The 14763-nt window shown below is 39.4% G+C and overlaps 1 protein-coding gene across 1 annotated transcript in view; it reads left to right on the top strand.

Annotated features, from left to right (window-relative positions):
* LOC308676662 (uncharacterized protein) overlaps window positions 1-14763 on the top strand; it is a gene marked incomplete at its 3' end in the record, with an annotated part of 269324 nt that overhangs the window by 179221 nt on the left and 75340 nt on the right. Inside the window, exons 4-8 of the mRNA XM_081342650.1 lie at window positions 1179-1339; window positions 2019-2192; window positions 4203-4347; window positions 5827-6011; window positions 6270-6411. Of these exons, the coding sequence (XP_081198776.1) occupies window positions 1179-1339; window positions 2019-2192; window positions 4203-4347; window positions 5827-6011; window positions 6270-6411 (807 nt within the window). The remainder of the gene's footprint in view (window positions 1-1178; window positions 1340-2018; window positions 2193-4202; window positions 4348-5826; window positions 6012-6269; window positions 6412-14763) is intronic.

The raw sequence follows: 14763 nt of genomic DNA, 5'->3' as shown, positions 1-14763 counted from the left end.
CAACTGAGGGGACAGTAGTAATCTAGGTCCCTGGTCACTTTAACACCTGTCAGTGACACAAACACTACCCTTTAACTGTCAGCCACCCATGCACCAGCCACTCCACCAGGATATTACATCTATATTACACAAAGTTCCCATTACTACCTCCTGGTTTTAAGCCAGAAGGAATCAGTGCCTTACAAAGGAAGAGTCATCCTTTGCCCACAACACAACCCTATCAACAGTAACCAGGCCAACCAGATATTAAAATTCAGACAAAATCTGGCAGAAGCACAGCATGGTCATTACACCATCCTTTCTGCACACCCAGTGATGAAGAAGACAAGATGGTTCCCACAAAGTGATCCACAGCAACCTTCAAGAACAAGCCCTCCAGGGTTACTAATCTTTCCCAGTTCATTCATCCAAGATCATCTCCATTCAAGAAGGGAGGGAATTGGTGGCAGAGGGAACAACAAGCAAAACACTTCTACTGTTTACTGATGCTGTCACCAAAAAGACTCAGGACTGTCACCAAGAACCAGGTCTCTACTACCACCCACCCAGCTGCCAGCTGCATTGCTACCACAAAATAGAAATGCAGCAGTAAACATAATTCAGCAAGTTTACTCCAGAGTGATCCTGGTGCAGCTCCCACCAGTGATGGCAATCAGCAGAAGCAAAGAACCAATACAGCTCTCTCTAGTCATGGCCAACAGCCTGAAAGGGAATCTGCCTCCTGAAGTCCAGCACATTGGGCCAAGGTCTCACTCAGGGTAAACTGGCATGTCACCAGAGTGTGCCAGACATAACCAGGAAGGCTCCAGAGACTCCACCAAAATACCATGCCTCTTGTGCCAACCTCCACATATTAAAAATCCCACACAATGCAACCCAGCATTTCTCATCCAACATCCTTCAATAATCCAAACTGAAATATTTCTGAAAACTGGCAGTCATTTGCTGTTTAAAACTGCAATCATTTAATGAGGATATATCTAGAGTTTACCTTGAAGCACTTCCTCATTTGCAAATAAATCCTTACTGATGTATGAACAATAAAAATACAATACCTCCTATTTTATCAGCACTGACTGTAGTTTCTATGATATGCTCCCTTTATGTAAGGTGATTTTGACTCTAAATTCATTGGCATTCATTCACAATTCTGTTTTGATCTATTGTTTGTTGCCCAGGGAAACCATTTGAGGTCACAACAATTGTGACTGCTGCTGTTTCCAATATCATTGTTTCTATTCTACTTGGGAAGCGCTATGACTATGAAGATGCCACATTTCTACGACTTATGAATATAATCAGTGAAAATATACGGCTTACAGGGAGCCCACATATAGCGGTAATCTAATATTTCATTTGAAGAAAAAAATGCATGAAGTATAGATAAATGTGTGTCATTTGTGCTTTATTGCTAAGCAAAGCATATTGCTTGTCATAGCAGGATTGTGTTCAAATGATAAAATATAAATAATATCATGATTCAAATTTTATATAGTTGCATTGAAATATCTGATGTAAGTATAAAAGTCACTTTTTTCTGCTGTGACATCACTTACTTTCCCTTATTTCTATAAGCAAATGTCCATGTTACTTGTGAATGCACTCATATTGTATGGTTGGAAATGCCACTTCAATTTCTTCCCTGTCTGACACACAAACGCACTTTACTTCACAACTCTAGAAGTACTAAATATTTTCCTTGACTTGAACTTGCATCAATTTCTTAGATTGATCATTCTCATTGCTTCTTTGGGAATCAACAGGATGTGAGCATGAAGAACTCATTCACGAGTATTTTGGAAAATGAGCACTTCTTCTCCCAATAATTGTGTGGAGATTCAGTTCATTGGATTTGGATTTGAAACATTGGCTATGTATAGCTTTCTTAATCATGTACTTTTGCTTATTATTGTAGTTTATTTTGGTACATTATTTTCATTAAAATGCTTTCAGATGTCTGACAACTATATTCAGAGTATTCAATGTACTTAATATGTTTTCCTTCATCATTCTTTCAGCTATATAATATGTTTCCCACGCTGGGCTTCCTTTTGGGTTTTCACAAAAAAATAATGAATAACAGAAAGGAGTTCCAAGATTTCATACAGTCTACCTTCATAGAATATCTCAAAAAACTTGATGAAAATGACCAGAGGAGTTTTATTGATTCATTTCTTATTCAACAAAGAGAGGTAATGAAGTACAAGCTATTTTTAACTTTTTTTTAATATGACTACTTGTAAATTACATGTGGTTGGTGAAAATTTTTGCTTTAGAAATATGTGTGTGTCAACGGGAGGGGGAACCAAATTTCTTGCCCTTTCTAATCATTCCTTCTTGATTGTTTGTTTCAGAGCCTCTAGTCATTTCAATTACAGTCAGTTTACTATGTAGTTGTTGTTTGCATTAAAAAGATCATCAATATATAGCCTATTCCCGTGGTGGCGAACCTATGGCACGCGTGCCACAGGTGGCACACAGAGCCCTCTCTGTGGGCACACGCACCCTTGCCCAGTCCTAGGCCTTCAGCTGGGTTTTATAAACCCTTTTTGCTTTAGGCCTCTGCTACCATGTGCAAAAAAAGAAAAAAAAGTTCAATCAATTTCAATCAATTTCAACTTCTCGTGGGGAAAAAAAAAGATCTCGCAAAGTTGGAATTGATTGATTGAACTTTTTAGTCCCACCAAGTCTGCCGTTACCACCGCAGCCACACCTACCCAATTGGTCATACCCACCCAATGGGCCCTGCCCACCCGGCACCCAGCAATACATAAGTGGGTTTTGTGTTGCAGTTTGGGCACTCGGTCTCTAAAAGGTTTGCCATCACTGGCCTATTCTGATCAATCCTTCAGTGGGCCAATCAATTTATTTTTTTATATCACAATTTTATTGTGTATAATCAGGTATCAGGGAGACAGCACAGAGTGTAGGCTGGAGCTGGCCTGGACTATATATTAAAATCTTTGGGCTGTGGGAGAGATGGTGGAGGACTGCAAGTTGGCTGTTGCAGGGGAAGCAGGGCAGCTAATAGTTGGTGTCCCTTCTTTTCTGGCTATAGTCTAACTGAGAACATTAAGATCCTACTTTTTCATATCAGATTGGTTGTAGGAAAACATCAGTTATCTGTTTTATTACTGGCCTGGCATTTATTATGGAGGCCTGGTAGAGACAAGTGGAGATTTTTAATGAAATTAATGAAATCTTTAGGAATCTTATCTCTCTGACTGGATATTTCATCTGAAAGAATGGTGTGTTCAATTCTGGCACCTTATTTTCAAAAGGCTAATGATAAGCTAGAGAAAGAGTTCAAAGGAGGACAGCAAAAATGATTCAGGAATGTGAGGACATACCCTATAAGAATAGGGTGAAGGAACTTGGGATGTTCAATTTGGAGAAAGATTTAACAACGACACGATAGCTGCATTCAGGCATATTAGGAGAAGTTACACAAAAGGTAGATGAGAGCTGTTTTTCAAAGCTAGGACTAGTCTCCAAAGGTTCACGGTCATCCAAAAATCTTCTTAGTTCCTTACTAGTTGCTCACATTCATTTCTAAGGAGCAAAGCCACCAAATACACAGCTTTGGTGGGAAAATCAGCTGTTCAGTGACAGGACAGAAAAAAATGCCTGCCCCTCAACATGGCATCTTGGGGTAAGTCCTTCATGGAAAAAGTTCCTCAGCAGCCCATTCTCCTGATACGGTTTTCCACCCTAGTTATAATTCTATGGTCTAATTTTTTGGGAATGATGCCCTTCATTTCTTCCTTCTGTTCTTCCTTTTGCCAAGTATATATTTTAGACTGATGACAGAGACTGTCTTATCAGACTCTATAAGCTTTTCTTTTAGAGAAAAAGGTGAAATAAAAACAAAGAACGGAAGGAATTTAATATATAGCAGGTTCAACACACTATGTCAATTTTTTTCTCTGTGTAGTCGCCAATATTCCTGACTTATAGATGACTTTTCTAGACATTCACTCTTTTATTTCCTTTCCTGTAAAGAAGTACATCTCTCACTGTTTTTGTATGACAGCTTCAATAGTCCTTTATTATTTTGTAAAAGGTAAATGATGTCCCCTAATCTGGACTCCACTAAAGTACTCAGTCCACTGAAGAAGTATCCTATTAGTCTTCTGGAATTTAGGTTGTATAAGTATATTGTGTTTCCTTGATAGTTCTTCTCTTTTTAAAATATACCTCAGGAGAGTAAGAAGATGACTAATGGATATTTCCATAATGAAAATCTTAAAGCTACTTCGGGTAACTTATTTGCTGCTGGTACAGAAACAACTGCAAGCACTCTGCGCTGGGCCATACTCCTGATGATGAAGTACCCAGAAATCCAGAGTAAGCATGTTTCATTTTATTGGCTTTCAATCAAAAATAGAATAGTAATGAAGAGATTACTAGATGAACAAGGGAAAATAGAAAGTAAGAATAAATTGTCCTTTCTGTTGATATTAAGGAACTCATCAGTGTGAGAATATGAAGAAAGAGGTATAAGATATTTCTGCATTGAGAGTTCACACATGTATGCTTCATTTTATATTCTCATTGACCCATTCTACTATTTTTTAGAAGAAGAGCACATCACATCTTAATATGAGCCAAAACTGAAGGGACTGTTCCGTGAAGAATAATATATTCCAACCATGATATGATCTTGACTCATCTCTATGTGCTCCACCCAACATTTAATTCTTTCTATGGTTCGAAAACGTAAACTAGATGTCAAGTTTCCGACGTATGGGCTTTTCAAGTGACTCTGAGGCATTGTTTACCTTAAAAGTCCTTTATTAGCCTAATACACTGGCAAATGCTTGCTCGAAGGAAGCTGGAATCTGAAATCTCCGCCCCTTGCACAATATATTAAAACACAATTCTACACCTTTCTAATTTTGTCATTAATCATATTCTCCAATTGATTTAAAGAATCAGTTTCCCTTTGGTTAGAAAACCCACCAAGGTCTTATCTTCTTAGTAAGAGATGGCCTTGAAAGGTGCAATCCTACTCATCCCCCCTCCCAACCTTAAAGCAATAACATTCGATGTCAGCAGCGTTAACACTAATAGTCAATTAGTAATCTATTTCTCCTCTGGATATTCATAAACAAGGAAAAAGATGGCAAAATGCTAACAAAAAACATAGCTTTGTGTTATTAGGTATGTACTACAAATGTATTTAGCTATTTAATATTTCTGAATCTACTTAAGTGAGTTAAAACTTTTAAATACTATCCTTATTATTTTTAAAAATTGTCACTAACATTTTCTGTATCTATTTTCTTCAGAGATAAATATTGTGTTTCTCTAATGTACAGATAGTCATCAACTTACAACTACAATTGGAACCAGAACTTCCATTGCTAAGCGAGGCAGTTGTTAACTGAGTCATACCCAATTTTAAAATATTTTTTTGCACCAGTTATCGCCACAGTTGTTAGTTGAATCATCTGGTCATTGAACAAATTGGGCTTCCCGCATTGACCCTGCTTGTCAGAAGCTAGCTGGAAAGCTCACAAATTACTATCACTTGACCACAGGGAGCTGCAACTATCCTAAATACACGCTGGTTGCCAAGTGCCTAGATTTTGATCTGATAACCCCAGGGGTGCTATGATGGTCAAGAGTGTGAGGATTGGTCATGCAGAATTTTTTTCAGTGCCATCGTAACTTCAAACAGTTGCTAAATAAATGGTTTAAGTCAAAGCCTATGCAACCAATTCTTCATGTTTTATCCTGCACAGTTTGAAATTTTTGCATAAACTCTCATTTAAAACAAAATTTAAGCAATGAGTCATCTTTATACATAATCTATCATGCCAGGCAAGGTCCAAGAAGAAATTGCAAAAGAGATTGGGGTTCGTCAGCCAAGGACAGAAGACCGAGCCAAAATCCCTTACACCGATGCAGTAATTCATGAAATTCAAAGATTTGCTGATATTGTTCCAACCAACTTGCCACATGCAACCACCATGGACATAACTTTCAAAGGCTTCTTCATCCCCAAGGTGATCAGTCTAAAATCACTGCATTGTTCAGATTCCAATCTTTTTAGTACAGTATAAACCGTTTTACATAGGAGTTATTAAGCACTGATAATCTATTTCCCTATTTTTCCTTAAAGTGTTTCTCCTTGTCTAGTATTTACCTTTCATTATTTAAAAATTCATACATTTGCAATGCTGTTTTAAAAATTTAATTATTTTTATAACAATATATTATATAGACACACTTTTAAATATAGATTTTTCCCTTTTGATGTTTAGGGTATGCAGATTGTTCCATTGCTGTCGTCAGTGCTCCATGATGAGTCTCAGTGGGAGAAACCCTATGAATTCTATCCTGAGCATTTTCTTGATGCTGAAGGAAAATTTGTGAAAAGAGATGCGTTCATGCCTTTCTCTGCAGGTAATATTCTCTGTACGTGTGTGCATGAGTCCATGCATAATACGAATGCTTTATATTTTGGAAAGAAAAGTTCACAAGACACAGCGGAACATTTGAAAAAGTGGTAATAAAACCATGATGTATTAAACTTCCAATTTAACAGAGTTTAGACATAAGATTGCCTGATGCTGCCATAAACTTACGCTGCACTACTAGGCTTTTGAACATAAAACAACAGCAACAAAAAGAAAGTTTTAGAAAGATCTCTGTGATAGTTTATGGAAATATTTATGAACTTCTGAGATTAATACCAAGGTCCTTCAATGTCTCTTCCAGTCCTCTGATTCTATGAAGGAACCTATGAAGGATGTTATGGCAGTCATATCCTATAATTCACAAAGGCATTGTTTATGTCATCACTAGATTGTCATCACCATTCAGGGTTCTTAAACCATGATATATCTGAAGTCAATTGTTATCAAAATGAGGGGCTGAAGATACTTGTTAAGGACATAAAGGCATTATTGGAAATTGTCTAACTCAGGGGTCCCCAACCTGTGGGCCATGGCCCAGTACCGGTCCGTGGCCTATTGGTCATCAGGCCATAGGAATGGATGGCGAGTGTGCACATGTGTGCATGCACTCCCGCACTCATGCTAGTGCCACCACGAGGGGACTAGCCACTGCATGAGCACTAGCAACCCCATTTGCCCATGCATGCAGGTGCTAGTAGTCCCGTTTGCACATGCTTGCAGGCACTAGTGCAGCCACTAGCACCGTGTGGGCTCTAGCGGTTCATTTGTGCATGAACGTGGGTGCTAGTGCTACCGCCAGCACCACTGCGGGTGCACATGGCTGTTTGTGCAGGCATGCAAGCAAATTTACCTGCTCCTCCCTTTCCCTCTGGGCCGCCAAACTGGAAAGGTTGGGGACCTCTGGTCTAACTCATTCATTGGTGGGGGGGGGAACACTGCATGCTGTAAATAGTAGAAAATATTAATGCATACTTTTCCCCCTAAAAACTACAAGATTAATTATTGAGCTTATGGATCAGGGGAACATTCTGACAACCAAAAGAGTTTAAAGAAGATTTAATAGATGTCCCCTCTCCCCACAATGATCTTTCAGTAAAGGTATTCCGTAGTTGTAATAACTATCTCTACATAGAGTGGGATGCTCAGTCAACCTTCTGTTCACAATAACACAATAATAGAATAACACAGCAGGAAGGGACCTTGGAGGTCTTCTGGTCCAAACCCCTGCTCAGGCAGGAACCCCTTTACCATTTCAGACAAATGGTTGTCCAATCTCTTCTTAAAAATTTCCAGCATGCATAACTTGGAGCATTAACAGCTTCTGAAGGCAAGTTGTTCCGTGGGTTGATTATTGTAACTATCAGGAAATTTCTCCTTAGTTCTAGGTTGCTTCTCTCTTTGATTAGTTTCCATCCATTGCTCCTTGTCCTGCCTTCAGGTGCTTTGGTGAATAGCTTGACTCCCTCTTCTTTGCGACAACCCTTGAGATATTGGAACACTGCTCTCATGTTACCCCCTAGTCCTTCTTTTCATTAAAGTAGATATACCCAATTCCAGCAACCCTTCTTTATATGTTTTAGCCTTCAGTCCTCTAATCATCTTTGTTGCTCTACTCTGCATTCTTTCTAGAGTCTTAACATCTTTTATACATTGTGGCAACCAAGCTGCATGCATTATTCCAAGTGTGATCTTACCAGGGCATTTTAAAGTGGTATTACTTGATCTTGATTCAGTTCCTCTGTTAATGGAACCTAGAACTGTGTTGGCTTTTTAGGCAGCTGCAGCACACTGCTGGATAATATTTAAATGATTGTCCACTAGGCCTCCAAGATCCCTTTCACAGTTACTACTAATGAGCCAGGTACCACCTATACTATACCTGTGCATTTGGTTTTTCTTGCCTAAATGTAGAACCTTACTTTTTTCACCACTGAATTTCATTTTGTTAGATAGTGCCCAATGTTCAAGTCTGTCGAGATCCTTCTGTATCTTAAGCCTATCTTCTTGAATGTTAGCTATTCCTGCTAGATTAGTGTCATCTGCAAATTTGATGAGTTCCCCATCTATTCCCTCATCCAAAACATTGATGTTGAAGAGTACTGGGCCTAAAAGAGAGCCTTGGGTTATTCCACGGAATATAGATGCATGCATACATCCATGTAGATGCAGTTCCATTGAGGACTACATTTTGTGTATAGTTCGTCAATCAGTTACAAATCCATCTGGTGATAATGCTGTCTAACCCACATTTTTCTATCTTATCAAGTAGCAGATTGTGGTCTACTTTATCAATAGCCTTACTGAGGTCCAAGTAAATTACATCCACGCCTTTCCCTGGTCCACTAGTTTTGTCAAAGAATGAAATAAGATTTGTCTGGCAAATACTAATAATCGAGGTTCTTCTGAACCAAAAAAGTAGCCCTTGTTGGAATTTATGCCCCAAATGTGAGACAAAAACAATTCTATAAAAAATTGCATAAGGTTATTGTAGAAATTGAAAATGAGAATATTTGCCTAATGGGTAACTTTAATGCAATAGTGCAAGGCTTTTCAACCAGTGGTACGGGTACCACCTGTGGTACATTGGCACCTGGCAGGTAGTATGCAACCGTCCAAGAAAAGTGGTAGCGGGGGAGGGGAATGAGCTGAACCGATGGCAGCACCGTGCAAGCCTGAGCGAGAGGTGGCTGGAGCTGCAGGGCTGTCAGGGCTCAGCGAAAGCGCCAGGATCAGCACTTCTTTGGGGCTGTCAGGGCTCAGTGGAAGCACCAGGATCAGTGCCAGGCTCCAGCTGGAGCTCGGCACTCATCCTGGGGCTTCTGAGCCCAGAAGAAGCGCTGATCAGCTGGAATGTTGCAGCATCTCCAGGGTCTTGTGATTTACATTCAGATGCTGGGCAACTGATTCATATTTATGATGGTCACAGTGTCCCAGGGTCATGTGAAGTGACCAAAACCTGCTGCAACCAGGGGGGGAAATAAAAACCAAACACACCCCACCCCACCCCCGCTGCCAATCCTCAACAGAAATGCTCACAACAATGAAAACCTCGGACAGAAAGAAAAGTGCCACTGGGCAGGCAGGCAGGTGTCTTGCTCAGCTGTGGCTTGGGGGGCACTTTTTGCAGTACCATTGTAACTTCGAACAATCACTAAGCAAACTGTTGTAAGTCGAGGACTACCTGTAGTTCATCATTTTTTCTTCTTTTTTGCTAGGCGACTGGTGGTACTCGGATGTCAACATATCCTAAAAGTGGTACAATGGGTGAAAAGGTTGAAAAGCCCTGCAATAGTGGATAGAGAGTTAGACTATAAAAGCGATACATCAAGGAAAGGATTTAGAAGAACACTACCCAGTACCTTTTTTAAAATGGTGGAGGAATTTAACATACATGATAGGTAGAGGGAGAGAAATTTGAAAACAAAGCAATTCACGTACTACTCTGGTCGCCACCTATCGTTGTCTAGAATTGATATGGTCTCGATATCAAAAGAACTAAATCTGGAAGTAGAGGATGTTACAACAGATACAAATTTATGGGCAGATCATAATGCAGTTATAATCAGATGGAAAGGACAGAAGAAAAGAAGGAAGTGGACCTTAAAAAGAGCAATTTTAAACCCAAAGGAATTTAAATCTAAGATGAAAGAGCAAATGCGTATATTCCTCCAAACAAATAAGAAAGAAGATACGAACAGCCAAAACCTATGGTATACAGCCAAAGCAGTTATGAGAGGAGTTGCAATTGCATACATGGTCAGTGATAATAAAAAAGGGCTATTCCAAAAAAATCTAGAGGAAGAACATAGGAAATTGGAAATACAACTACCAAAAAAACTGCAAAGTCGGGATCTGAAACAACAATTAGACCAAATTAAACACGAGCTGAATATTATGGAGAAGGAGGAACTGGTGCAGAAAGTAAAAGGTGCTAGACAAAAAATTTTCGAACATGCGAACAAACCTGGGCGATGGCAGGCCTACAGATTAAAGAAACAAAAAGACAAAAGATGGATTGGTAAATTATGTAATGAAGAGGGGGAGATGATCTATCAGAGTGAAGGGGAAAAAAGTGATGTATGAATTTTATAAGAAACTCTATAAAGACGAAGAAAATATTAGTGAAGATAAAATACTACAATGCCTCCAGAAAGCCGACCTACAGAAGGTCCTGGAAGAAACCCAAAACATGTTAAATAAGGGTATAACACTTCAAGAAATCACAGAGGCAATTAAAAGGCAAAAAAGCAACAAGACGCCAGGCCCAGATGGACTACCATCTGAAATATATAAGAACTTTCAAGAATTTTTAGGTCCAATCTTACTAGATGTATTCAATGAAGTGTTTAAAAAAAGCCAAGACACCGACCTCATGGGAAGAAGCAACTATTACACTAACACCCAAGGAAAATTCTGATTTGACACTTATCCAAAACTGTAGGCTCATATCATTACTTAATTCGGACTATAAAATTTTTATGGCGATAATGGCAGAAAGACTGAAAAAGTTTTTTGCTGAATTTATCCATCCTGACCAAAATGGTTTCTTGCCCAAGAGGCAGATAAAATATAATGTCAGGATTATATAGACACATTGGAATACTACGAGACTCACAATGAAAAATAGATGGCGCTTGTTTTCGTCGATGCACAGAAAGCATTCAACAATGCTAAATGGGATTTTATGTTGAATCAGTTAAAACAGACATGTCAAACACAAGGCCCGGGGGCCAGATCCGGCCCGCGAAGTGGTTTCATGTGGCCCACGAAGCCATCCTGGAAACAGTGAGGGAACGGCCCCCACTGCCTTGGCCCTGGCCCAGAGACCCTCCTCCTGCCAGAGACCCTCAGATCTGTCCCACTCCTGCCCAGGCCCCCCATAGGCACCCTTGATGCGAACGATGTAGAGCTGGCCACGCCCACCCAGTAGGCCATACGTACTCTAGCCACGCCCACCCAGTAGGCCACGCCCACCCTGGCCATACCCACCTGGCCCCCTGAGGGCAACCGCAGTGCTGATGCGGCCCTCAATGAAATTGAGTTTGACACCCCTGAGTTAAAACATATGAAATTTGGTGAAACGTTTATCAATATGTTCAAAGCAATTTATTTGAAACTGGAAGCAAAAGTAGTAATAAACGGAGAAACTACCAAAAGTTTTCAAATACAAAAAGGCATAAGACAAGGCTGCCCATTATCATCATTGCTATTTGTCCTCTCTCTAGAAGTCTTGACTAGAATAATTTGGAAAGAGGTGCAAATCAAAGGCTTAGAAACCCAAAAGGAAATATTTAAGTTACAGGCCTACACAGACAATTTGGTTTTTATCATGGAAGAGCCCTTGAAGTCTGGCGTAAAGTTGCTGGAAGTATTGGGAGAATATGGAGAAGTAGCAAGTTTAAAGATAAATAAAGAATAAACTAAAATGTTAGTTAAGAATATGATGAAATTACAAGAAAATGAGCTGGTTGGGAAACTTAATAGTCAGACAACAAAGAAGATGAGATATCTAGGGATCCAACTGACGGCAAGATGAGTCACACTTAAAGGAGATAATTATGATGTATTAGTTCAGGGGTGTCAAACTCAATTTCATTGAGGGCCGCATCAGCACTGCGGTTGCCCTCAGGGGGCCAGGTGGGTATGGCCAGGGTGGGCGTGGCCTACTGGGTGGGCGTGGCTAGAGTACGTATGGCCTACTGGGTGGGCGTGGCCAGCTCTACATCGTTCGCATCAAGGGTGCCTATGGGGGGCCTGGGCAGGAGTGGGACAGATCTGAGGGTCTCTGGCAGGAGGAGGGTCTCTGGGCCAGGGCCAAGGCAGTGGGGGCCGTTCCCTCACTGTTTCCAGGATGGCTTCGCGGGCCACATGAAACCACTTCGCGGGCCGGATCTGGCCCCCGGGCCTTGTGTTTGACATGTCTGTATTAGTTGATCAAATTAAAACGGATTAGACAGATGGAAAAATTTGCAGCTCTCCTTTATGAGAAGAGTTGCAACAATAAAGATGAATGTATTACCTAAATTACTCTTTTTATTTCAATGTATACCAATCAGATTAGGAAAGGAGTTCTTTGGAAATTTAAATAAAATTATATCTAAATTTATTTGGCAAGGGAGAAAACTGAGAATGTTAACCAACTATCACATGATCCATATTTTTAAAACTCAATAAAGGATATAAATAAAAAAATATATATTTGCCTGGCATGATCTATTTTTCACAAACCCATGTTAGCTTTTGGTTATGACTTTGTTTGCCTCTAGATGTTTGCAGATTCGTTGCTTGATTATGTTTTCCAGAATGTTCCTAGGTATTGATATACTGATAGCTTTGTAGTGTCCAGGATCTATTTTTTTTTTCTTTTTTGAAGATGTGAACTACATCAGTTCTTTTCCAGTCCTCTGGTAGTTCCCCAGTGCTCGAGGATCTTTGAAAGATATAGTTCAGTGGTTCTGAGATCACATCTTCAGAATAAGGAACTTTATTTATTTGGGGTGTAATCCATCAGGTCCTGGTGATTTGAACTTGTCTAGAGTGAACAGGTGCTCTCTTACCATTTTCTTGCCTATTTTAACTTGTACTCCTATTCTGTTTTTTATGGTACTGTTTTTGATAGGTTGGACTGTTTTTTTTCCTTTTGTGTAAAGAAAGATGCAAAAAATGACATAAGCAGTTCTTCTTCCTCCTTGTTGCTTGCCATCTTCTTGCCACTTTCTCCCATAAATGGACCAATTGTTTCCTTGACTAATTTCTTGTTTTTTACATGTTGAAATAAGCATGTTCTGTTGTGTTTTACTTTTGTAACCAGCCTTAATTCAGTCTGAGCCTTAGCTTTCCTCACTTCAACTTTGCAGGCTTGGGCTATTTGCTGATATTCTGCGTTAGTTATATGTCCCTCTTTCCACTTTTTATACTTATTTTTTTGTTTTTCAATTAATCAGCCATACTGGTTTCTTTTGAGAGCTATTATTTTTATTCTTCTTGGTATTGTGCTAGACTGTGTTTTTATAATGCCACTTTTCAAAGTTTCCCAAGCTTCTTGGGTTGTTTTCCCCTTAAGAATTCTCATCCATGGAATCCTTTCCAATTTCTCTCTAAGTTTATTAAAATTAGCTCTCTTAAAATCTAAGACTTTAGTTTGACTATGTTCTATTGCTTGTGCTGGTATAATGTTGAATTACAATATTGCATTATCACTCCCTGCCCCCCCCCCAAAGGTTCCTGTGGCTTTAACACCTTCTATCATTTCATCTCTGTTAGTGAGAAAATGGCTGATCCCCTAGTTCCCTTCTCTACTGTTTGGGAGAAAAAGTTTTCTCCTAGGTTTGTCAGGAACCTGATCTTTCTCTCAGTGCAGAGTTTGCCTCCGTTGATGTCAGGGTAATTAAAGTCCTCCATTACTGTTGTGATGTGTTTCCTACATACCTTAGTTAACTGACTAGCAAAACATTCTCTATTTCCTCTGTGTGGTTAGGTGGCCTATAGTATACACCTATGGCAATGTCATTTTTTCCCCTTTTATATTGACCCAAACGCATTCAAGACAGTTTTCATTATTGTTCTGCTCTATTTCTTTAGTGATGTAGTTATTTCTTACATATAGTGGAAGTCCACCTCCTTTTTTATTTGGTCTGTTTCTTTTAAATAATTTAAATCCCTCTAGCTGCATATTCCATTGATGGGTTTCATCACACCAAGTTTCTGTGATGGCAACACATATCTGCCCTCATTTACTTGAATTTCTAATTCACCCTGTTTATTCCTCATACTCTGTCCATTGGTGTATAGACATTTGAGTCCTTTTTGACTGATCCTATATTTACTTTCTACATAACCTGTTTTGTGTCTGAGTTCCCCTACTTCCTTACCACCTGTTTGATTAGTGCACATGATGGTATGGCGCACATTATTAAAAGTTTGATTTTCCTTGAAAGCAAGATTGATATTCTTACCCTCAGAGATATCTATGTTACAAGTACTGATAACCCTATTAGTTTTAGATTGCTGGGGACAGAAATGTTCTTTATCAATTAACTCTCTGGCCCCATTATTTAGTTTAAATATTTCTCCAGAAAATCCGTGAATTTAATGCCAATTAATTCAGTTCATTTCTTTGAAGGATGCAACCATTTCTTTTGTACAGCTTTTCATCAGACCTCCTGCAGACATCATAACGAATATAGCTCCTTTAGCCACACATTGAACTCCCTTATATGCTGGTCTTTTCCTTTTTGCTCCTTATATACAGGTAAAACCTCTGAAAAGGTAAGACTATAGCCTATCCTGCTAAGTTCCCGCTGTAAGCTCTGGAGATCTTTATGCACAGAGAGTACAT

The sequence above is a fragment of the Vipera berus genome (genome assembly GCF_964194415.1).
Source record: "Vipera berus genome assembly, chromosome: 1".
Classification (NCBI taxonomy): Eukaryota; Metazoa; Chordata; class Lepidosauria; order Squamata; family Viperidae; genus Vipera; species Vipera berus.
Note: the sequence above shows the minus strand (reverse complement) of the source record. Positions and strands in the feature narration are given on the sequence as shown.